Raw genomic sequence first — 24,740 nt, 5'->3', positions numbered from 1 at the left:
CACGTGGAGATTTGGGAGTTGCGGGTCACTGGGAGTTACTGGTTTATACTGGGAGGGGTGGGGAGAGGCCTAGGTTCTGTTCCGGCCACGCCCACCTCATCGATATGCAATTTTATGCAAATGTGATGTTAAAAATGCAGACGACGTCACTGAAATGGAGATTTGGGAGTTGGGAGGTTCTGGGAGTTACTGGTTTATACTGGGAGGGATGGGGAGGGGCCTGGGTTCAGTTCTGGCCCCGCCCACCGTATTGATATGCAAATTTATGCGAATGTGATGGTAAAAAATGCGGATGACGTCACTGAAATGGAGATTTGGGAGTTGGGCGGTTCTTGGAGTTACTGGTTTATACTGGGAGGGACGGGGAGGGGCCTGAGCTCGGCTATGACCACGCCCACATCATCAATATGCAAATTTATGCAAATGTGATGTTAAAAATGCAGACGACGTCACTGAAATGGAGTTTTGGGAGTTGGGCGTTACTGGGAGCTACTGGTTTATACTGGGAGGGGCCTGGGCTCGGCTCTGACCCCGCCCACCCCGTTAACACGGCCGAGCTTGATGTAAATTTATGCAAATGAGCGACTCACACCCAGCACAAACCGCTTCGCTTTCTCTCCTTTATTAATTACAATTAATTAATTAAGAATCCCCCCTTCCCTCCCCTCCCCTCCCCCCCGGGGGCGGGGCCAGGCTCCGGCCCCTCCCCCCCCTTCTTTCCCGTCCCGCGGGAAAATTTTTTTGGGGGGAATTTTTTTTTTTTTTGGTTTTTTTTTAAAGGGGGGGAGGGGGCCCCGCCCCTCCCCCACCCCCGGGTTGGCCCCTCCCCCCTCCCCTCCAACCCCCGCCAAAAAAATTCCCGCGGGAAAAAAAAAAAAATTCCCAGAAATAATAAAAAATAAAAATAAAAAGGAGGAGAAAAACAACACCCCCACCGAGGCTCCGCCCCCTGTCTGAAAAATTTGCATAACCCCGCCCCCTCCGGCGGACCGGGAGGGGAAAGGGGCGGGGCCTGACCCGCAGCACCAAAAATGGGGAAGGGGGCGTGACCAAGGCAGGGCGTGGCGCCCCCTGGTGGCAGGTGGGTGGGCGTGGCTAGGCGAGCGGGGGCGTGGCTAGGTGGGCGTGGCTGGTTGGAGGGGGTGTGGTCCAGGTGAGTCAGGGGGTGCGTCCGTGCAAAGGGGCGTGGCCACATCACATTAGGGGCGTGTCCATGTGAGTCTGGGGGCTTATCCACATAAAGTGGGCGTGTCCACCTGTGTCTGGGGGTGTGTCTGTCCCAACGGGCACGCACAGGTGAATGTGGGGGCGTGTCCAGGTGTAGGGGGCGTGCTCAGGTCAGTCTGGGAGGGCGTGTCTATGTCAAATGGGCGTGTCCAGGTGATTCTGGGGCATGTTTGTCCAAGTAGGCGTGGCCAGGTGCGCGCCGTTGGGCGTGTCCATGCAAAGTGGGAATATCCAAACCAGTCCAGGGGGCGTGTCCAGGTGAAATGGGCCGTGTCATCTTAGTAGGTGCCTCCATATTAGTCCAGGGGCGTGTCCACCTGAGTCTGGGGGGTGTGTCCATGCAAAGTGGCCATGTCCATCTGCGTGGGGGGCGTGTCCAAGTGAAGTGGGTGTTGTCCCTCACAGTGGGCGTGTCCAGGAGAGTCTGGGGGCGTGTCCGTGCAAAGTGGGAATGTCCAAACCAGTCCAGGGGGCGTTGTCCAGGTGAAGTGGGCACGTCCCTCACAGTGGGCGTGTCCAGGTGAGTCCATGGCCATGTCCATACAAAGCGGGCGTGTCCAAACCAGTCCAGGGGGGCGTGTCCCATGCAAAGTGGGGCCCGTCCATCTGCGTCGGGAGGGGAGGGGCGTGTCCACGTCCAGGTGAGGCGAGGGGGCGTGCCCACCCCGGGTCCCCGCCCACCTCCCCGCCCTCCTCTCAGACCCGGGGCAGCAGCGAGCGCTGACACCTGCGCAGGTGGGCGTGGGCCCCGCCCCGGCGCCGGCAGAGCGCGGCCACGCCCGCCACCGCCCCGGCCAATCCCAGCAGAGCCAGCGGCGCCGCCACCGCCCCCGGCCCCGCCCCTACGGCGATGACGATGACGTCGGTGTCGCCGCCGGGGGCGGAGCGCGGTGGGCGGGGCCGGGGCGGGGCAGCCCAGCCATCGCGGAGCGCCGATTTGGGGTAGCCGGGTAAGACGCGGAGGCGCGAGTTGTCGAACTTCCAGTACAGGTGGGCGCGGTAGAAATAGGTGTGGGCTGGGCGGGGCAGAAAGGGTTACTGGTTTATACTGGTTTGGACTGGTTTGGACTGGTTTGGGGGCTGGGGGTGACTGGGAAGGGACTGGGAGGGGACTGGGATGGGATTGGGGTTACTGGGAGTTACTGGTTTGGACTGGGAGGGGACTGGGATTGGGATTTGGGGTTACTGGGAGTTACTGGTTTGGACTGGGAGGGGACTGGGATGGGATTTGGGGTTACTGGGAGTGAATGGTTTGGACTGGGAGGGGACTGGGATGGGATTGGGGTTACTGGGAGTTACTGGTTTGGACTGGGAGGGGACTGGGATTGGGATTTGGGGTTACTGGGAGTTACTGGTTTGGACTGGGGAGGGGACTGGGATGGGATTGGGGTTACTGGGAGTTACCGGTTTGGACTGGGAGGGGACTGGGATTGGGTTTGGGGTTACTGGGAGTTACTGGTTTGGACTGGGAGGGGACTGGGATTGGGTTTGGGGTTACTGGGAGTTACTGGTTTGGGCTGGGAGGGGACTGGGGTTGGGATTGGGTGTTACTGGAGTTACTGGTTTGGGACTGGGAGGGGACTGGGATGGGATTTGGGGTTACTGGGAGTTACTGGTTTGGACTGGGAGGGGACTGGGATGGGATTGGGGTTACTGGGAGTTTACTGGTTTGAACTGGGAGGAGACTGGGATGGATTTGGGGTTACTGGGAGTTACTGGTTTGGACTGGGAGGGGACTGGGGTTGGGTTTGGGGTTACTGGGAGTTACTGGTTTTGGACTGGGAGGGGACTGGGATGGGATTTGGGGTTACTGGGAGTTACTGGTTTGGACTGCGGAGGGGACTGGGATGGGATTGGGGTTACTGGGAGTTACTGGTTTGGACTGGGAGGGGACTGGGATGGGGATTGGGGTTACTGGGGAGTTACTGGTTTGGACTGGGAGGGGACTGGGATTGGGATTGGGGTTACTGGGAGTTACTGGTTTGGACTGGAGGGGACTGGGATGGGATTGGGGTTACTGGGAGTTACTGGTTTGGACTGGGAGGGGACTGGGATGGGATTTGGGGTTACTGGGAGTTACTGGTTTGGACTGGGAGGGGACTGGATTGGGATTGGGGTTACTGGGAGTTACTGGTTTGAACTGGGAGGGGGACTGGGATGGGATTTGGGGTTACTGGGGAGTTACTGGTTTGGACTGGGAGGGGACTGGGATTGGGTTTGGGGTTACTGGGAGTTACTGGTTTGGACTGGGAGGGGACTGGGATTGGGATTTGGGGTTACTGGGAGTTACTGGTTTGGACTGGGAGGGGGACTGGGATTGGGGTTTGGGGTTACTGGGAGTTACTGGTTTGGACTGGGAGGGGGACTGGGATTGGGATTTGGGGTTACTGGGAGTTACTGGTTTGGACTGGGAGGGGACTGGGGTTGGGTTTGGGGTTACTGGGAGTTACTGGTTTGGACTGGGAGGGGACTGGGATGGGATTTGGGGTTACTGGGAGTTACTGGTTTGGACTGGGAGGGGGACTGGGATGGGATTGGGGTTACTGGGAGTTACTGGTTTGGACTGGGAGGGGACTGGGATTGGGATTTGGGGTTACTGGGAGTTACTGGTTTGAACTGGGAGGGGACTGGGGTTGGGATTGGGGTTACTGGGAGTTACTGGTTTGGACTGGGAGGGGACTGGGATGGATTTGGGGTTACTGGGAGTAACTGGTTTGGACTGGGAGGGGACTGGGATTGGGTTTGGGGTTACTGGGAGTAACTGGTTTGAACTGGGAGGGGACTGGGGTTGGGATTGGGGTTACTGGGAGTTACTGGTTTGGACTGGGAGGGACTGGGATGGGATTTGGGGTCACTGGGAGTTACTGGTTTGGACTGGGAGGGGACTGGGATGGGATTTGGGGTTACTGGGGAGTTACTGGTTTGGACTGGGAGGGGACTGGGATTGGGTTTGGGGTTACTGGGAGTTACTGGTTTGGACTGGGAGGGGACTGGGATTGGGTTTGGGGTTACTGGAGTTACTGGTTTGGACTGGGAGGGGACTGGGATGGGATTTGGGGTTACTGGGAGTTACTGGTTTGGACTGGGAGGGGACTGGGATTGGGTTTGGGGTTACTGGGAGTTACTGGTTTGGACTGGGAGGGGACTGGGATGGGATTTGGGGTTACTGGGAGTTACTGGTTTGAACTGGGAGGGGACTGGGATGGGATTTGGGGTTACTGGGACTTACTGGTTTGGACTGGGAGGGGACTGGGATGGGGTTTGTGGTTACTGGGAGTTACTGGTTTGAACTGGGAGGGGACTGGGATGGGGTTTGTGGTTACTGGGAGTTACTGGTTTGAACTGGGAGGGGACTGGGATGGGATTGGGGGTTACTGGGAGTTACTGGTTTGGACTGGGAGGGGACTGGGATGGGGTTTGTGGTTACTGGGAGTTACTGGTTTGGACTGGGAGGGGACTGGGATGGGGTTTGTGGTTACTGGGAGTTACTGGTTTGGGCTGGGAGGGGACTGGGATGGGATTTGGGGTTACTGGGAGTTACTGGTTTGGACTGGGAGGAGACTGGGATGGGATTGGGGTTACTGGGAGTTACTGGTTTGGACTGGGAGGGGACTGGGCCATACTGGGAGTTACTGGGACCTTACTGGGAGTGGGTTTGGGGTTACTGGGAGTTACTGGGAGGGGCTTTGGGGTCACTGGTTTATACTGGTTTATACTGGTTTGGGCTCTGGGGTTACTGGGAACAACTGGGCGTGTCCCACATTGAAAAAGGGGCGTGTCCCAAAAGAAAAGGGGCGTGGTCTAAAGGGAAAGGAGGGCGTGACCCAAAATAAAAGGGGCGTGTCCCAATAACCCTTGGGAGCGTGTCCCAAAATAAGGGGGCGTGTCTTAAATAAAAGGGGGCGTGTCCCGAATAAAAGGGGGCGTGCCCCCAAAATAAAAAGGGCGTGTCTCATCTACCGAGAGGGGGCGTGTCCCCAACCTAACCCCGCCCCCCGCCCCGCACAGCGCCCCCTAGCCCTTCCCCTGGGCCGATTCCCGCCGGGATTTTTGGGAATTTCGGCATTTTTGGGGGGGAATTTCGGGGAATTTCGGGGAATTTGGGGCTTCCCGGGCCTCTCTCACCCTCGTCGGGGCCCATGAAGGCGCCGCGGGGGCCGGGGGGAACCCCCCAGACCTCGATGCTTTTGGGGTACTCGGGGTCCACGGCCCCCAGCGCCTCGTTGAACCGGTAATACCTGCGGGGGGGGAAGATCCGGGGAGATTTTGGGGGGGAATTTTGGGATTTTGGGAGGATTTGGGGGATTTTTGGGAAGTTTTGGGGGGGGTTCGGAGGGAAATTTGGGGAGATTTGGGGGGAATTTTGGGGATTTTTGGGGGAAATTTTGGGGAGTTTGGGAGGATTTGGGGGGGTTTGGAGGGAAATTTTGGGGAGGTTTTGGGGGATTTGGGGAATTTTGGGGGTTGGGGGGGCGTTTGGAGGGAAATTTTGGGGATTTGGGGGAAATTTTGGGGATTTTTGGGGAAATTTCAAGGATTTTTGAGGGGTTGGAGGGAAATTTTGGGGATTTTGGGGAAATTTTGGCATTTTGGGGGGCGTTAGGAGGGAAATTTTGGGGATTTGGGGAAAATTTGGGGGATTTTGGGGGGAAAATTTGGGATTTTAGGGGGTTGGAGGGAAATTTTGGGGATGTTGGGAGGATTTTGGGGAGTTTGGGGGTGTTTGGAGGGAAATTTGGGGAGATTTTGGGGAATTTTGGGGATTTTAGGGGATTTTGGGGGTGTTTGGAGGGAAATTTGGGAAGATTTTGGGGGGATTTGGGGGAATTTTGGGGAAAATTTTGGGATTTTAGGGGGTTGGAGGGAAATTTTGGGGATTTTGGGGAAAGTTTTGGGGATTTTTGGGGAAATTTTGGGGATTTTGGGAGGATTTGGGGGAGTTTGTGGGGATTTGGAGGGAAATTTGGGGAATTTTGGGGAATTTGGAGGGAAATTTGGGGAATTTTTGGGGAATTTCAAGGATTTTGGGGGGTTTCGAGGGAAATCCGGGGAGATTTTGGGGGAAATTTTGGGGAATTTTGGGGGTTTTTTGGGATTTTTGGGAAACATTGGAAGGGTTGGGAGGATTTTTGGGGGAATTTGGGGAGAAATCGGAGGAATTTTTGGGGGGGGGGGGGGGGGCGGGGATTTGGGGAAGACTTTGGGAGGTCCTGAAAGGTTTCAAGGCAGGTCCTGGAAGGTGCAGAGAGAGCCGCAGAAACGTCCCGGAAAGAACCCAAAGCAAGGTCCTGAAAGGTGCGTAAAAATCCCCCAAATTCCGCAGGGGGGGGGGGGGGAAAAAAAAATTCCAAAAAAAAATCCCAGAAATTCCCGGAAGGTCCCGAAAGGTCCTGGAAGGTGAAGAAAGCGCCCTGAAGAGCCCAGACAGGTCCTGAAAGGTCCCAGAAGAGCCCCCAGAAAAGTCCTGAAAGATGCGTAAAAACCCCCAAACTCCACAAAAAAAAGGCCCCCCAAAAAAAATCGGGAAAAAAGAATCCCAGAAATTCCCGGAAGGTCCCGGAAGGTTCAGAGAAAGTCCTGAAAGGTGCCAGAAGAGCTTTAGAAAGTCCGAAAAGGTCTCAGAAAAGGGCCTGGAAGATGCGTAAAAAAGGGGAAAAAAATCCAGAAAAAAATCCCAGAAAATTCCCAGAAGGTCCCGGAAGGTGAAGAAAGCGCCTAGAAGAGCCCAGACAGGTCCCGAAAGGTCCCAAAAAGAGCCCAGAGAGGTCCTGGAAGATGCATAAAAAAAAGAAAAAAAATCCAGGAAAAAATCCCAGAAAATTCCCGGAAGGTCCCGGAAGGTTCCGGAAGGTTCCGGAAGGTTCCGGAAGGGGTGAAGGGGACGCACTTGTCCCCCCGGAAGAGGTAGGTGTGTCCGCTGGGCAGCCAGAAGAGCGCGGCGTCCAGGCGGTCAGCGGGAACGCCGCGACCCAGCTCGGCCAGAGGCCGGGGGTAGCCCGGGGCCAGGACGCCCTCCTCGAACACCCAGTGCCGGGAGCCTGGAATGGGGAGAAAAAGGGCGGGATCGGGCAAAAAGTTAAAAAAAAAATCGGTGGGGAATGGTCCCAGGTGGGCCGGAAAAGCGCGGGGAGGTTTGGGGGAAATCGGCGCCAGAATTGGCCGGGAGCGTGGGAAAATCCAGGCCGGGGTTGGGCGAAAATTCGCCCCAAAATCGCCCCAAAGTCCACCCCGAATTGGGCCAGAATTGGGGATGGAATTTATCCAAAATCGCCCCCAAAAATTGACGCGAATTCGGCGCAGAATTGACGCGAATTCGGCCCAAAATTGATGCGAATTCGGCCCAAAATTGACGTGAATTCAGCCCAAAATTGACGCGAATTCGGCCCAAAATTAACCAAATTCGGCCCAAAATTAACGCGAATTTGGCCCAAAATTAACGCGAATTCGGCACAAAATTAACGCGAATTTGGCCCAAAATTAACGCGAATTCGGCCCAAAATTAACGCGAATTCGGCCCAAAATTGACGCGAATTCGGCCCAAAATTGACGCGAATTCGGCCCAAAATTAACCCGAATTCGGCCCAAAATTGACGTGAATTCAGCCCAAAATTAACCCGAATTCGGCCCAAAATTAACGCGAATTCGGCCCAAAATTAACGGGAATTCGGCCCAAAATTAACGCGAATTCAGCCCAAAATTGACGCGAATTCGGCCCAAAATTAACCCAAAAATTCACCCAAAATTAACGCAAATTCAGCTCAAAATTCTTCCCAAATCACCCAAAATTGAAGTTGAAATTTGCCCAAAATCACCCCAAAAAAATCGCCCAAAATTCTCCCAAAATCACCCCAAAAAATCCAACCCCGAATTCGCCCAAATTGGGCCAAAATTGACCCCGAGATTTGCCCAAAACGGCCCCAAAAATTAATTTAAAAAATTCGGAAAATTTAATCCGAATAAATTCCAGCAAAACCCCCCAAAAATCCCAAAGAATTCCCCATAAAAACCCACTAAAATCCCAAAACAATTCAATAAAATTCCCAATAAATTCCAAAAAAATTCCCAATAAATCCCAATAAATCCCCAATAAACCCCCAAAACATCCCCAATAAATCCCAACAAATTCCCAATGAATCCCAACAAATTCCCTATAGAATCCCAATAAATCCCCAATAAAATCGCAATAAATCCCCAATAAATTCCCAGTAAATCCCAATAAATTCACAATAAATTCCCAAAAAATTCCCAATAAAATTCCCAATCAATTCCCAATAAAATCCCAATAAATCCCAATAAATTCCCAATAAACTCCAAATAAATTCCCAATAAATCCCAATAAATTCCCAAAAAATTCCCTAAAAAATTCCAAATAAAATCCCAATAAATTCCCAATAAAATTCCCAATAAAATTCCCAATAAAATCCCCAATAAATCCCCAATAAATCCCAATAAAATCCCCAATAAAATCCCAATAAATTCCCAATAAAATCGCAATAAACTCCCCAATAAAATCCCCAATAAATTCCCAATAAAATCCCCAACAAAATCCCCAATAAAATCCCCAATAAATCCCAATTAAATCCCAATAAATCCCAATAAAATCCCCAATAAAATCCCAATAAATTCCCAACAAATTCCCAATAAAATCCCCAATAAATCCCAACAAATTCCCAATAAATTCGCAATAAAATCCCCAATAAAATCCCAATAAATTCCCAATAAAATCCCCAATAAATCCCCAATAAATCCCAATAAAATCCCCAATAAAATCCCAACAAATCCCCAATAAAATCCCCAACAAAATCCCCAAAAAATCCCAATAAATTCCCAATAAAATCCCAATAAAATCGCAATAAAATCCCAATAAATTCCCAATAAAATCCCAATAAATCCCCAATAAAATCCCCAATAAAATCCCCAACAAATCCCCAATAAACCCCAATAAAATCCCCAACAAATCCCCCAATAAAACCCCAAAAAACTCCCAAGGAATCTCAACAAAATCCCCCAAAAACTCCCAACAAATCAGGATAAAGCCCAAGAAAACGCCCCGGAAACCCCGACAAAAGCCGGGAATTCCGGGAATCCCGGGAATCCCGGGAATCCCGGGAATTCCGGGCATCGGCCGGCGTCGCTCACCCTTGAAGAAGACGAACTTGCCGTCGCTCCTCTCGTAGGCGGCGTCGATGCTCGGGGGGAGCCCGGCCCAGAAGTGGCCGATGGGGAGGGGGTAGCCCGGCATCAGCCGGCCGCCGCGCAGCCGCCAGAACCAGCGCTCCTGGGGGGGAGGACCGGGATCAGAGCCGGGGGAAAACCGGGAAAAGAGCCCAGCGGGAACGGCGGAGGAACGGCGGGAAAAGGGCGAAAAACGGCGGAAAAACGGCGAAAAACAGGGGGAAAATGGCGAAAAAACAGGGGAAAAATGGCGGGGAAATGGGGGAAAATGGGGGGAAAAATGGGGGGAAAATGGGGAAAAATGGGGGGAAAATGGGGAAAAAATGGGGGAAAATGGGAAGAAAATGGGGTAAAAATGGGGAAAAAATGGGGGAAAATGGGGGAAAAATGGGGGGAAAATGGGGGGAAAATGGGGGGAAAATGGGGGAAAATGGAAAAAAAATGGGGGGAAAATGGGGGGAAAATGGGGGAAAATGGGGAAAAAATGGGGGAAAATGGGGGAAAATGGGGGAAAAATGGGGAAAAAATGGGGGGAAAATGGGGAAAAATGGGGGAAAAATGGGGGAAATGGGGGGAAATGGGGAAAAAATGGGGAAAATGGGGAAAAATGGGGAAAAATGGGGAAAAAATGGGGAAAAAATGGGGGAAAATGGGGAAAAAATGGGGGGAAAATGGGGGGAAAATGGGGGGAAAATGGAAAAAAAATGGGGGGAAAATGGGGGGGAAATGGGGGGAAAATGGGGGAAAATGGGGAAAAAATGGGGGGAAAATGGGGAAAAATGGGGGGAAATGGGGGAAAAATGGGGGGAAATGGGGGAAAAATGGGGGGAAATGGGGGAAAAATGGGGAAAAAAGGCGGAAAAAAAGGCGGAAAAATGGTGAAAAAATGGCGGAAAAAATGAGGGGGAAATGGGAAAAAATGGTGAAAAATGGCGGGAAATGGCAGGAAAATGGCAAAATTCGGAGGGGGGAATGGGGGAAAGGTGGGATGAATTCGTGGGAAAAAAAACGGGAAAAGATCCGAGGGGAAATGGCGGGAAAACAGCGGAAAAACGGTGAAAAATGGTGGAAAAATGGCGGAAAAACGGTGAAAAATGGTGAAAAAAATGGTGAAAAAATGGTGAAAAAATGGGGGAAAAATTTTTTTAAAAGAAAAAAAAATTGAAAAAATTTTGTGAAATAAAAAAAATCCCAAAATATTCAAAAAAAAATTCCCCCCCCTAATTTCCTGAAAATTTAAAAAAAAATTCGAATTTTTTTTCTTTTAAAATTCCCAAAAAATTCCCCAATAAATTCTCCCCCAAAAATTCCAAATTTTTCTTCCTTTTCTTTTTTTTAATGATAAAACAACCTCAATTCTTTATCTCTAAAAGGTCCTGGAAAGTCTCTAAAATATTTTTAAATTTTGTTTTTTTTTAAATAAAAAAAGTTAAAAATTCGCAAAAAATTTGTAAAAATTTCCCCGAAATTCCCCAAAACGTCCCCAAATTTTGGGATCTCCTCACCTTGAAGACGAACATCTCCCCGCGGAGCATGGCCACCGTGTCGAAGTCGCCGTCGCAGATCCGGGGCCCGTAGGGGGGGCCCGGCGGGGGGAGGGGCGGGGACTGCGAGGTGGGGGAGGGGAGGGGCGGGCTGGAGCTGGAGCCTGGGAAACAAAAAAAAAACCCCAAAAAATTGAAAATTTTGGGGTAAAATTTGGGGAGTTTGGGGGGGAAATTTGAGGGGATTTGGGAAAATTGGGGGGAAATTGGAGAAATTTGGGAGAAATTTGGGAGAAATTTGGGGAATTTTGGCAAGTTTTGGGAAATTTGGAGGAATTTGGGGAAATCTGGGAAATTTTGGGAAATTTGGGGGAATCTGGGGGAATTTTGGGGAAATTTGAGAGAAATTTGGGGGAAATTTGGGGGGATTTGGGGGAAATTTGGGGGAAATCTGGGAAATTTGGGAAATTCCTGGAAATTTGGGGGAAATTGGGGAAATTTGGGGAAATTTGGGAAATTCTGGGAAATTTGGGGGAAATTGGAGAGTTTTGGGAAATTTGGGGGAAATTTGGGGAAATTTGGGAAAATTTGGGGAAATTTGGGGGGATTTTGGGGGAAATTTGGGGGAAATTTGGGGGAAATCTGGGAAATTTGGGAAATTTTGGGAAATTTGGGGGAAATTGGGGAAATTGGGGAGATTTGTGGGAAATTTGAGGGAAATTTGGGGAAATTTGTGGGAAATTTGGGGAAATTCGGGGAAATTTGGGGGGATTTTGGGGGAAATTTGGAGGAAATCTGGGAAATTTGGGAAATTTGGGGGAAATTTGGGGGAAATTGGGGAAATTTTGGGAAATTTGCAGAAATTTGAAGGAAATTTGCGGGAAATTTGGGGGGAAATTTGGGGAAATTTTGGGAGATTCGGAAGAATCTGGGGGAATTTCGATGGAATTTTTGGCGGGAGTTTCGAGGGAAATGGGGAAAGTTCGGGTGAATTTGGGGGGAATTTTGAGGGAAATTCGGGGAATTTTGGGAAATTTGGGGGAAATTGGGAAAATTTGGAGGAATTTGAGGGAAATTCGGGGAATTTGGGTCGATTTTGATTCAATTTTTGATGCAATTTTGGTTCAATTTTGTTCCAATTTTGGGTCCATTTTGATCCAATTTTTGGGTCAATTTTGATCCAACTTTAGGTCGATTTTGACCCAATTTTGATCCAATTTTTGGGTCGATTTTGATCCAATTTTGGGTCGATTTTGATCCAAATTTTGACCCAATTTTGACCCAATTTTTGGTGCAATTTCGACCCAATTTTTGGTGCAATTTTTACCCAATTTTTGGGTCGATTTTGACCCAATTTTGATCCAATTTTGGGTCAATTTTGGTGCAATTTCGACCCAATTTTTGGTGCAATTTCGACCCAATTTTTGGGTCGATTTCGATCCAATTTTTGACCCAATTTTTGACCCAATTTTTGGTTCAATTTTGACCCAAATTTTGGTGCAATTTTGATCCAATTTCGTGTCGATTTTGGCGCCGTTTGATCCAATTTTTGACCCAATTTTGATCCAATTTTGGGTCAATTTTGGTGCGATTTCGACCCAATTTTTGGGTCGATTTTGATCCAATTTTGGTGCAATTTCGACCCAATTTCGTGTCGATTTTGGCGCCGTTTGATCCTATTTTTGACCCAATTTTGACCCAATTTTGGGTCAATTTTGGTGCAATTTCGACCCAATTTTTGGTGCAATTTTTACCCAATTTTTGGGTCGATTTTGATCCAATTTTTGACCCAATTTTGATCCAATTTTGGGTCAATTTTGGTGCAATTTCGACCCAATTTCGTGTCGATTTTGATCCACTTTTTGGTTCAATTTTGATCCAATTTTAGGTCGATTTGGACCCAATTTTGACCCAATTTTTGGTGCAATTTCGACCCAATTTTGGTGCAATTTCGACCCAATTTTTGGGTCGATTTCGATCCAATTTTTGACCCAATTTTTGACCCAATTTTTGGTGCAATTTCGACCCAATTTCGTGTCGATTTTGGCGCCGTTTGATCCAATTTTTGACCCAATTTTGATCCAATTTTGGGTCAATTTTGGTGCGATTTCGACCCAATTTTTGGGTCGATTTTGATCCAATTTTGGTGCAATTTCGACCCAATTTCGTGTCGATTTTGGCGCCGTTTGATCCTATTTTTGACCCAATTTTGACCCAATTTTGGGTCAATTTTGGTGCAATTTCGACCCAATTTTTGGTGCAATTTTTACCCAATTTTTGGGTCGATTTTGATCCAATTTTTGACCCAATTTTGATCCAATTTTGGGTCAATTTTGGTGCAATTTCGACCCAATTTCGTGTCGATTTTGATCCACTTTTTGGTTCAATTTTGATCCAATTTTAGGTCGATTTGGACCCAATTTTGACCCAATTTTTGGTGCAATTTCGACCCAATTTTGGTGCAATTTCGACCCAATTTTTGGGTCGATTTCGATCCAATTTTTGACCCAATTTTTGACCCAATTTTTGGTGCAATTTCGACCCAATTTCGTGTCGATTTTGGCGCCGTTTGATCCAATTTTTGACCCAATTTTGATCCAATTCTTGGTCAATTTTTGGTGCAATTTCGACCCAATTTTTGGGTCGATTTCGATCCAATTTTTGACCCAATTTTTGGTGCGATTTTGACCCAATTTTTGGTGCGATTTCGACCCAATTTCGTGTCGATTTTGGCGCCGTTCGAGCCGATTTTTCAGCCGCGATTTCCCCCCTTTCCTCCCCGAATTTCCCTCCTCCCGCCAACTTTCCATCACCGTAGAGCTGCTGGATGCCGCGGCGGTCGTCGTCGGGCAGCCGGAAGGGCTCGGTGTCCATCCATTGGTAGAAGGGCGCCATGATGGCCGACGGGTCGCTGGAATGTTCCAGGCCCAGGGCGTGGCCCAGCTCGTGCACCGCCACCAGGAACAGGTCGTTACCTGCCGGGACACCGGGGCCGGAAAGGTCACCGGGGGGGAGGGGACGGCGGGGAAGGTCATGGGAGGTGGTGGGAGGTCATGGGAGGTAAAGAAAGGTCATGGGAGGTCATGGGAGGTCGTGGGAGGTCGTGGGAGGTCATGGGAGGTCATGGGAGGTCATGGAAGGTCGTGGGAGGTCATGGGAGGTCGTGGGAGGTCATGGGAGGTCATGGGAGGTCGTGGGAGGTCATGGGAGGTCATGGGAGGTCGTGGGAGGTCAGGGAAGGTCGTGGGAGGTCATGAGAGGTCGTGGGAGGTGATGGAAGGTCATGGGAGGTCGTGGGAGGTCATGGGAGGTCATGGGAGATGATGGAAGGTCATGGGAGGTCACGGGAGGTCATGGAAGGTGGTGGAAGGTCAGGGAAGGTCGTGGGAGGTCATGGGAGGTAAAGAAAGGTCATGGGAGGTCGTGGGAAGTCGTGGAAGGTCATGGAAGGTCATGGGAGGTGGTGGAAGGTCATGGGAGGTCATGGGAGGGGATGGAAGGTCGTGGGAGGTCAGGGAAGGTCATGGGAGGTCATGGGAGGTCATGGGAGGTCATGGAAGGTCATGGGAGGTCATGGGAGGTCGTGGGAGGTGTTGGAAGGTCATGGGAGGTCATGGGAGGGGATGGAAGGTCGTAGAAGGTGATGGAAGGTCGTGGAAGGTCAGGGAAGGTCATGGGAGGTCATGGGAGGTGATGGGAGGTCATGGAAGGTCATGGGAGGTCATGGGAGGTAAAGAAAGGTCATGGGAGGTCGTGGGAGGTCGTGGGAGGTCAAGGTGGGGTCAATGGAGCCCCTTTGAGGTCCTGGCAGCTCCAAACAAAGCTCCCGCTCACAATCGGGTCCTGGCAGCTCCAAACCCAAACCAAAGCCAAAATTGAATCTCAATGACCGCAGCCGGGTCCCGGCAGCTCCAAACCCAATCCTAACTCCAAGATTTCAGGTCCTGGCAGCTTTCAACTCATTCCAAACGACCACGGCCAGGTCCTGGCAGCTCCAAACCCAAACCTAACTCCAAAATTTCCGGTCCCGGCAGCTCCAAACCCAAACCAAAGCCAAAATTGAATCTCAATGACCGCAGCCGGGTCCTGGCAGCTCTAAACCCAATTCCCATCAACTCCCAGGTCCTGGCAGCTCCAAACCCAATTCCAACTCCAAAATCGGGTCCTGGCAGCTTTCAACTCATTCCAAACGACCAGAACCAGGTCCTGGCAGCTCCAAACCCAAACCTAACTCCAAAATTTCAGGTCCCGGCAGCTCCAAACCCAAACCTAACTCCAAAATTTCAGGTCCTGGCAGCTCCAAACCCAATCCTAACTCCAAAATTTCAGGTCCCGGCAGCTCCAAACCCAAACCTAACTCCAAAATTTCAGGTCCTGGCAGCTCCAAACCCAATCCTAACTCCAAAATTTCAGGTCCCGGCAGCTCCAACCCCAATTCCCATCAGCTCCCAGGTCCTGGCAGCTCCAAACCCCAAACCTAACTCCAAAATTTCCGGTCCTGGCAGCTCCAAACCCAACCCCAAAGCCAAAATTGAATCTCAATGACCGCAGCCGGGTCCCGGCAGCTCCAAACCCAATCCTAACTCCAAAATTTCCGGTCCTGGCAGTTCCAAACCCAATTTCAACTCCAAAATCGGGTCCTGGCAGCTTTCAACTCATTCCAAACGACCACGGCCAGGTCCTGGCAGCTCCAAACCCAAACCTAACTCCAAAATTTCAGGTCCTGGCAGCTCCAAACCCAATTCCCATCAGCTCCCAGGTCCTGGCAGCTCCAAACCCAATTCCAACTCCAAAATCGGGTCCTGGCAGCTTTCAACTCATTCCAAACGACCAGAACCAGGTCCTGGCAGCTCCAACCCCAAACCTAACTCCAAAATTTCCGGTCCCGGCAGCTCCAAACCCAAACCTAACTCCAAAATTTCAGGTCCTGGCAGCTCCAAACCCAAACCTAAGTCCAAAATTTCAGGTCCTGGCAGCTCCGACCCCAATTCCCATCAGCTCCCAGGTCCTGGCAGCTCCAAACCCCAAACCTAACTCCAAAATTTCCGGTCCTGGCAGCTCCAAACCCAACCCCAAAGCCAAAATTGAATCTCAATGACCGCAGCCGGGTCCCGGCAGCTCCAAACCCAATCCTAACTCCAAAATTTCCGGTCCTGGCAGTTCCAAACCCAATTCCAACTCCAAAATCGGGTCCTGGCAGCTTTCAACTCATTCCAAACGACCACGGCCAGGTCCTGGCAGCTCCAAACCCAAACCTAACTCCAAAATTTCAGGTCCTGGCAGCTCCAAACCCAATTCCCATCAGCTCCCAGGTCCTGGCAGCTCCAAACCCAATTCCAACTCCAAAATCGGGTCCTGGCAGCTTTCAACTCATTCCAAACGACCAGAACCAGGTCCTGGCAGCTCCAAACCCAAACCTAACTCCAAAATTTCAGGTCCTGGCAGCTCCAAACCCAATCCTAACTCCAAAATCAGGTCCTGGCAGCTCCAACCCCAATTCCCATCAGCTCCCAGGTCCCGGCAGCTCCAAACCCCAAACCTAACTCCAAAATTTCAGGTCCTGGCAGCTCCAAACCCAATTCCAACTCCAGAATCGGGTCCTGGCAGCTTTCAACTCATTCCAAACCACCACGGCCAGGTCCTGGCAGCTCCAAACCCAAACCTAACTCCAAAATTTCCGGTCCTGGCAGCTCCAAACCCAATTCCAACTCCAAAATCGGGTCCTGGCAGCTTTCAACTCATTCCAAACGACCAGAACCAGGTCCTGGCAGCTCCAAACCCAAACCTAACTCCAAAATTTCAGGTCCCGGCAGCTCCAACCCCAATCCTAACTCCAAGCCTTCAGGTCCTGGCAGCTCCGACCCCAGTTCCCCTCCGCTCCCAGGTCCCGGCAGCTCCCCGCGGGGCGGCTGACCGCTGAGGTCGTCGGCGCGGTGCGTCCAGGGCTCGGCGCCGTCGAAGTGCGTGTCGCCGCCGATGTGGGGGCCGGGGAAGTAGGCGTGGGCCAGGAAGCCGCCGGGGCCGTCGAAGGGCGCGGCGTCGCCGTGGAAGCCCTCGGCGAAGAGCACCATGATGTCGGCGCCGGGGGCGGAGCCGGCGCGGATCTCGGCGTAGGGCACCTCGCGGAAGCGCAGGGCGGGCGCCGCCGCCGCCCACACCTGGAAGGCGCGGCGGATGGCGGCCAGCGTGCCGGCCTGGCCCACCTTGGGCGTGTAGTTCTGGATGCTGCCGGGGAGGGGGCGGGGGAGACGCTCAGGTGAGTCACGGGTGTGTCCCGGCTGGGCCCAGGTGTGTCTCCTGTCCCCAGGTGTGCCCAGGTGTGTCCCAGGTGTGTCCCGGCTGGGCCCAGGTGTGTTTCCTGTCCCCAGGTGTGCCCAGGTGTGTCCCAGGTGTGTCCCGGCTGGGCCCAGGTGTGTCTCCTGTCCCCAGGTGTGTCCCAGGTGTGCCCCAGGTGTGTCCCAGGTGTGTCAATGTAACACTCAGGTGTGTCCCTGTAACCCCCAGGTGTGGCCCAGGTGTGTTTCCTGTCCCCAGGTGTGCCCCAGGTGTGTCAATGTAACACTCAGGTGTGTCCCAGGTGTGTCCCCAGGTGTGTCCCAGGTGTGTCCCAGGTGTGTCCCAGGTGTGTCACCTGTCCCAGGTGTGTCCCAGGTGTGTCCCAGGTGTGCTTCCTGTCCCCAGGTGTGTCCCTGTCCCCAGGTGTGTCCCAGGTGTGTCCCTGTAACCCCCAGGTGTGTCCCAGGTGTGTTTCCTGTCCCAGGTGTGTCCCAGGTGTGTCCCAGGTGTGTCCCTGTCCCCAGGTGTGTCCCAGGTGTGTCCCAGGTGTGTTTCCTGTCCCCAGGTGTGTCCCTGTCCCCAGGTGTGTCCCAGGTGTGTCCCTGTAACCCCCAGGTGTGTCCCAGGTGTGTTTCCTGTCCCAGGTGTGTCCCAGGTGTGTCCCAGGTGTGTTTCCTGTCCCCAGGTGTGTCCCTGTCCCCAGGTGTGTCCCAGGTGTGTCCCAGGTGTGTCCCAGGTGTGTCCCAGGTGTGTCCCAGGTGTGTCCCCTCACCTGTAGGTGATCTCGGGCTGCTCCCATCGCTGCCCCTGCAGGGCGAAGCGGCGCCGCCTCACCTGCGCCTTCACCTGAGCGCCGAACTTATCGGGGACCCCGCACCTGGGCCGGAGCATGGCGCTGCGGGAAACGCACGCCGCTATGGACCAGGGCCCACCAGTACGGACCAGTACGGACCGGTATGGACCAGTATGGACCAGGATGGACCAGTACGGACCAGGACGGACCGGTATGGACCAGTATGGACCAGGATGGACCAGGACCGACCAGTATGGACCAGTATGGACCAGTACGGACCAGTACGGACCAGTATGGACCAGTACGGACCAATATAAACCAGTATGGACCAGTATGGACCAGTATGGACTAGGACCGACCAGTATGGACCAGTATACACCAGTGTGGACCAGTACGGACCAGTATGGATCAGTATAAACCAGTCCAAACCAGTGCAATGATCCCAAACCCAACGATGACCCCAAACCCAACGATGACCCCAAACCCAACAGTGACCCCAAACTTGACCCCATTGACCCCAAACCCGACCCCGTTGACCCCAAACCCAACGATGACCCCAAACCCGACCCCGGTGACCCCAAACCCGACCCCGGTGACCCCGAGCGCACCGGATGGTGTCGGGGTCGGCGGTGCCGGTGACCCGCAGCCCGTAGAAGCTCTGCATGGCCGCCAGGGCCGCCGACAGCGACGCCGGCGCCGCGCGGGGCCGCGCCCGCAGGTCGCCGGGCGGGAGGTAGCCGTACTGCTGCAGCCAGGCCTGCGGGGGGAAAAACGGGGATTTGGGGGAAAATTTGGGGGATTTGGGGGAAATTTGGGGGATTTTGGGAAAATTTGGGGGATTTCGGGCAAATTTGGGGGATTTTGGGGATTTTTTCCCCCTTTTTTCCGGCTTTTTTTTGGTGTTTTTTTGAGGTTTTTGCGCATTTTTGCTCGTTTTTTGGGTGTTTTTTCGGATTTTTTTTGGGCGGGAAATTTCTGTGCCAGGCCTGGGGTGAAAAAAGGGGAATTTGGGGCAAATTTTGGGTATTTTGGGATTTTCCCCCTTTTTTCCAGCTTTTTTTGGTGTTTTTTCAAGGTTTTTACCCGTTTTTGCTCATTTTTTTGGTGTTTTTTCAGAATTTTTTTGGGGTGGGAGGTTCCTGTGCTGCTGCAGCCAGGCCTGGGGTGAAAAACGGGGATTTTGGGGAAATTTGGGGGATTTTGGGGAAAATTTGGGGGATTTTGGGGATTTTTCCCCATTTTTTTGACTTTTTTCGGTGTTTTTTGAGGTTTTTACCCATTTTTGGTCATTTTTTTGGGTGTTTTTTCGGAATTTTTTTGAGTGGGAAATTTCTGTGGCAGGCCTGGGGTGAAAAACGGGGATTTGGGGCAAATTTGGGGAATTTTTGGGATTTTTCCCGTTTTTTCCGGCTTTTTTTCGGTGGTTTTCGAGGTTTTTACCCATTTTTGCTCATTTTTTTGGTGTTTTTTCAGAATTTTTTTGGGTCGGAACTTCCTGCGCTGCTGCAGCCAGGCCTGGGGTGGAAAACGGGGATTTGGGGGAAAATTTGGGGGATTTTGGGGAAATTTGGGGGATTTTGGGGAAAATTTGGGGGATTTTTCCCCATTTTTTTTGACTTTTTTCGGTGTTTTTTTGAGGTTTTTACCCGTTTTTGGTCAATTTTCTTTCGGAATTTTTTGGGGTGGGAACTTCCTGTGCTGCTGTAGCCAGGCCTGGGGTGAAAAACGGGGATTTGGGGGAAATTTGGGGGATTTTGGGGAAAATTTGGGGAATTTTTGGGATTTTTCCCCCTTTTTTCCGGCTTTTTTTTCGGTGTTTTTTTGAGGTTTTTACCCATTTTTGCTCGTTTTTTGGGTGTTTTTTCGGAATTTTTTTGGGTGGGAAATTTCTGTGGCAGGCCTGGGGTGAAAAACGGGGATTTGGGGAAAATTTGGGGAATTTTTGGGATTTTTCCCATTTTTTCCAGCTTTTTTTGGTGTTTTTTGAGGTTTTTACCCATTTTTGCTCATTTTTTTGGTGTTTTTTTGGAATTTTTTTGGGTGGGAACTTCCTGCGCTGCTGCAGCCAGGCCCGGGGTGAAAAACGGGGATTTTGGGAAAATTTGGGGGATTTTGGGGAAAATTTGGAGGATTTGGGGAAAATTTGGGGATTTTTGGGATTTTCCCCATTTTTTTGACTTTTTTCGGTGTTTTTTTGAGGTTTTTACCCATTTTTGGTCAAATTTTTTTCGGAATTTTTTGGGGTGGGAACTTCCTTTGCTGCTGTAGCCAGGCCTGGGCTGAAAAACGGGAATTTTGGGGAAAATTTGGGGGATTTTGGGAAAATTTGGGGGATTATGGAGAAAAATTTGGGGATTTTTGGGATTTTCCCCATTTTTTTCGGCTTTTTTCGGTGTTTTTTTGAGGTTTTTAACCGTTTTTGGTCGAATTTTTTTCGGAATTTTTTTGGGGTGGGCGGGGCCTGTGCGGCTGCGGCCACGCCTCCAGGTTTTGGGGTTTTTTGGGGGGTTTTTGGGTTTTTTGGGGTTTTTTGGGTTTCTTTGTTTTGGTTTTTTGGGGGTTTTTGGAGGTTTTTTTTCTGGGTTTTTTTGGGGTTTTTTTTCTGGGGTTTTGGGGGTTTTTTGGGTTTTTTTGTTTTGGTTTTTTGGGGCTTTTTTGGGGTTTTTGTTTTGTTTGGTTTTTTGGGGTTTTTTGGGTTTTTTTTCTGGGGTTTTTTTTTGTTTTTTTGGGTTTTTTTTGGGTTTGTTTTGGGTTTTTTCGGTTTTTTTCTGGGGTTTTGGGGGGTTTTTTGGGTTTTTTTGTTTTGTTTTTAGGGGTTTTTTTTGTTTGTTTTTTTCTGGGGTTTTTGGGGTTTTTTTTTTATTTTTTTCTGTTTTAGTTTTTTGGGGATTTTTTGAGTTTTTTTTCTGGGGTTTTGGGAGGTTTTGTTTTGGTGTTTTTTGGGGGTTTTTTTGGGTTTTTTTGTTTTGGTTTTTTTGGGGTTTTTTTCTATGGTTTTGGGGGTTTTTGGGGGGGGGTTTTGGGGTTTTTTATTTTGGTTTTTTGGGGTTTTTTGTTTTTTTTTTTCTGGGGTTTTTGTTTTGGTTTTTTGGGGTTTTTTTGGGTTTTTTTCTGGGGTTTTCAGGGTTTTTTGGGGTTTTTTTTGGGGGGGTTTTTTGGGTTTCTTTGTTTTGGTTTTTTGGGTTTTTTGGGGTTTTTGGTTTGTTTTTTTTTTTCCTGGGGTTTTTTGGGGTTTTTTGGGGTTTTTTGGGGTTTTTGTTTTGGTTTTTTGGGGTTTTTTTGGGTTTTTGTTTTGTTTTGTTTTTTGGGATTTTTTGGGTTTTTTCTCTGGGGTTTTTCGGGGTTTTTTTGGGGGGGTTTTTTGGGGGTTTTTTATTTTGGCTTTTTGGGGTTTTTTGGGGTTTTCTGGGGTTTTTTTTCTGGGGTTTTTTGGGTTTTTTTGGGTTTCTTTGTTTTGGTTTTTTGGGGGTTTTTGGGTTTTTTTTTCTGGGGTTTTTGTTTTGGTTTTTTGGGATTTTTTTTCTGGGTTTTTTTGGGTCTTTTTTCTTTCTTTTTTTTTTTTTTTTTTCCTGGGGTTTTTTTTTTTGTTTTTTGGGTTTTTTTGGGGTTTTTTTTTTGAGTTTTTTCTGTTTTAGTTTTTTGGGGTTTTTTTGGGTTTTTTTTCTGGGGTTTTCAGGGTTTTTTGGGGGTTTTTTTTGGGGGGGTTTTTTGGGTTTCTTTGTTTTGGTTTTTTGGGTTTTTTGGGGGTTTTTGGGGTTTTTTTTTTCCTGGGGTTTTTTGGGGTTTTTTGGGGGGTTTTTTTGGGTCTCTTTGTTTTGGTTTTTTGGGGTTTTTTGGGGTTTTTTGGGGTTTTTGTTTTGGTTTTTTGGGGGTTTTTTTGGGGTTTTTTATTTTGGCTTTTTGGGGTTTTCTGGGGTTTTTTTCTGGGTTTTTTTGGGGTTTTTTGGGGGGTTTTTTGGGGGGGTTTTTTGGGTCTCTTTGTTTTGGTTTTTTGGGGGTTTTTGGGTTTTTTTTTCTGGGGTTTTTGTTTTGGTTTTTTGGGGTTTTTTTTCTGGGTTTTTTTGGGTCTTTTTGGGGTTTTTGGGTTTTTTTGGGGTTTTTTTTTTGAGTTTTTTCTGTTTTAGTTTTTTGGGGTTTTTTTGGGGTTTTTTCCTGGGGTTTTCAGGGTTTTTTGGGGGTTTTTTTTGGGGGGGTTTTTTGGGTTTCTTTGTTTTGGTTTTTTGGGTTTTTTGGGGGTTTTGGGTTTTTTTTTTTTTCCTGGGGTTTTTTGGGGTTTTTGTTTTGGTTTTTGGGGTTTTTGGGGTTTTTTTTCTGGGGTTTTTGTTTTGGTTTTTGGGGTTTTTTCGTTTTTTTTTTTCCCGGGGTTTTTGGGGGGTTTTTTGGGGTTTTTTTCTGGGGTTTTGGGGATTTTTTTGTGGGTTTTTTTGTGTTTTTTTTTTTTTTTAATTTTGGTTTTTTGGGGTTTTTTGGGTTTTTTTGGGGGTTTTTTTGGGGGGGGAATTTGCGGAGTTTTTTGTTGTTGTTGTTGTTTTTCTTTCCTTGTTGATTTTTGGGGTTTTTTGGGTTTTTTGGAGTTTTTTTGGTTGTTTTTTTTGCTTTTTTTTTTTTGGTTTTTTGGGGGGCTTTTTTGGGTTTTTTGGGGTTTTTTTTTGTCTTCTTTCCTCGCTGTTTTTTGGGATTTTTCGGGGGTTTTTGGGGGTTTTGTTTTGATTTGTTTTTTGGGGTTTTTTGGGGTGTTTTGGGGGGAGTTTTTGGGGGGTTTAGAGGGTTTTTTGGGGGGTTTTTCCGGTTGTTTTTGGGGGTTTTTTGGGGTTTTTTTTGTTTTGTATTTTTTGTTTATCAGGTTTTTTGGGGGGGGGGATTTTGGGGGGTTTTTTGGTGTTTTTTTTTTTCCTTTTCTTGTTGCTGTTTTTTGGGGTTTTTTGGGGGTTTTTTGGGGCGTTTATTTTGGTTTTTTGGGTTTTTTTGGGGGGATTTTTTTCTTTTATTTTTCGGGGTTTTTTGTAGGATTTTTCTGGGTTTTTTGGGGGGTTTATTTTGTTTGTTTTTTGGGCTTTTTTTTTTCGGTTTTTTGGGATTTTTTCCGGGTTTTTTTTCTGGGGTAAAAAACCGGGATTTTTTTATTTTTAAGGAAAAAGGGGAAAGGGGGGGGGGGGGAGGGTAACGAGTGGCCACGTCTCGCCCCTCCCCCACCCCGGCTTTTATTTTTAAATTTTTTTTTTTTTTTTCGGGAAAAAACTGCGGGAAAAGCGGAAGTTTCGGCGCCGTCCCAGAGGAAAAAAAAAAAAAACCGGGAAAAAGCGGAAAAAAGGAAAAAAAAAAGAGAAAAAAAAGGAGGAGGGCGGGGTGGGGGAGGGGCGGGAGAGAGACGTGGCGGGGGGGGAGGGGAAGGGAAACCCCCCCGCCCCCCCCCCAGGCCCCAAAATTGGGGGATTTTAACCCAAAATTCGGGGGGTTTGGCCGAAATTTGGGGGTTTCGACCCAAAATTTGGGGGTTTCGATGGGAAATTTGGGGGTTTCACCCCAAAATTCGGGGGTTTTGTCCCAAAATTCAGGGGTTTTGTCCCAAAATTCAGGGGGTTTTGTCCCAAAATTTGGGGTTTGCGAATTTGGGGGGGGTTGACCCGAAATTCGGGGGTTTTGTCCCAAAATTTGGGGGTATCGACCCAAAATTCGGCGGTTTTGACCGAAACTTGGGGGTTTAGACCCAAAATTCGGGGGTTTTTGTCCCAAAATTTGGGGGTTTCCTCCCAAAATTTGGGGGTTTCGACCCAAAATTTGGGGGGGTTGACCCGAAATTTGGGGGGGTTTGTCCCAAAATTTGGGGGTTTCCGCCCAAAATTTGGGGGTTTTGTCCCAAAATTTGGGGGTTTAGACCCAAAATTCGGGGGATTTCGACGCAAAATTCGGGGGTTTCGACCCCAAAATTTGGGGGTTTTGTCCCAAAATTTGGGGGTTTCGATGGGAAATTTGGGGGTTTTGTCCCAAAATTTGGGGGTTTCCACCCAAAATTTGGGGGTTTTGTCCCAAAATTTGGGGGTTTCCTCCCAAAATTTGGGGGTTTCGACCCAAAATTTGGGGGGGTTGACCCGAAATTTGGGGGGTTTGTCCCAAAATTTGGGGGTTTCCGCCCAAAATTTGGAGGTTTTGTCCCAAAATTTGGGGGTTTAGACCCAAAATTCGGGGATTTCGACGCAAAATTCGGGGGTTTCGACCCAAAATTTGGGGGTTTTGTCCCAAAATTTGGGGGTTTCGATGGGAAATTTGGGGGTTTTGTCCCAAAATTTGGGGGTTTCCACCCAAAATTTGGGGGTTTTGTCCCAAAATTTGGGGGTTTAGACCCAAAATTTGGGGGGTTTAGACCCGAAATTTGGGGGTTTTGTCCCAAAATTTGGAGATTTCCACCCAAAATTTTGGGGTCCCGACGAGAAATTTGGGGGTTTTCGACCCAAAATTCCGGGGTCCTGCTCCAAAATTCGGGGATTTTGACCCAAAATTTGGGGGTTTCGACCTAAAATTCGGGGATTTTAACCCAAATTTTGGGGATCCCGCCCCAAAATTTGACGTTTTCACCCCAAAACCCGGGAAAAAGCCGCCGGAATTCGGGAGGTTTTGGGGTAAAATCTCCGGATTTTGGGGTTTTTTTGGGTCAAAATCTCCGGATTTTGGGGGGTTTTGGGATAAACCCGGCAGAATTTGGGAGTTTTTGGGTTAAAACCGCCGGAATTTGGGAGTTTTTGGACAAAACCGCCGGAATTCCGGGCGGTTTTGGGTTACCCAAAACT

The 24,740-nt window shown here is 49.5% G+C and overlaps 1 protein-coding gene across 1 annotated transcript; it reads right to left on the bottom strand.

The window, feature by feature from the left end:
- Positions 1-1,827: 1,827 nt before the first annotated feature.
- Positions 1,828-18,680, bottom strand: MMP14 (matrix metallopeptidase 14). The gene is made up of 9 exons (XM_066208621.1): positions 18,564-18,680; positions 17,935-18,057; positions 16,801-17,111; positions 13,700-13,861; positions 10,908-11,050; positions 9,367-9,505; positions 7,115-7,265; positions 5,353-5,465; positions 1,828-2,243 (listed from the first exon to the last, which is right to left on the bottom strand). The coding sequence occupies exons 1-9, from the start codon at positions 18,617-18,619 to the stop codon at positions 1,924-1,926; spliced, it is 1,518 nt and encodes a 505-aa protein (XP_066064718.1). The 5' UTR covers positions 18,620-18,680; the 3' UTR covers positions 1,828-1,923.
- Between the last annotated feature and the right edge of the window lie 6,060 nt (positions 18,681-24,740).

This window comes from Chamaea fasciata, unplaced genomic scaffold (genome assembly GCF_029207755.1).
Source record: "Chamaea fasciata isolate MVZ Bird 193981 ecotype frontalis unplaced genomic scaffold, bChaFas1.0.hap1 SCAF_376, whole genome shotgun sequence".
Lineage (NCBI taxonomy): Eukaryota > Metazoa > Chordata > Aves > Passeriformes > Sylviidae > Chamaea > Chamaea fasciata.
This window is presented reverse-complemented; position numbering and strand designations above follow the sequence as displayed.

Bases quoted from the DNA above. Each gene is read 5' to 3' on its own strand.
- MMP14 (XM_066208621.1), bottom strand. From the start codon at position 18,619: ATGCAGAGCTTCTACGGGCTGCGGGTCACCGGCACCGCCGACCCCGAC. The intron at 18,058-18,563 runs GTGCGCTCGGGG...CGTTTCCCGCAG, and splicing joins GCCGACCCCGACACCATCCG to CGCCATGCTCCGGCCCAGGT. The intron at 17,112-17,934 runs GTGAGGGGACAC...CCTCCCCGGCAG, and splicing joins CAGCCCGAGATCACCTACAG to CATCCAGAACTACACGCCCA.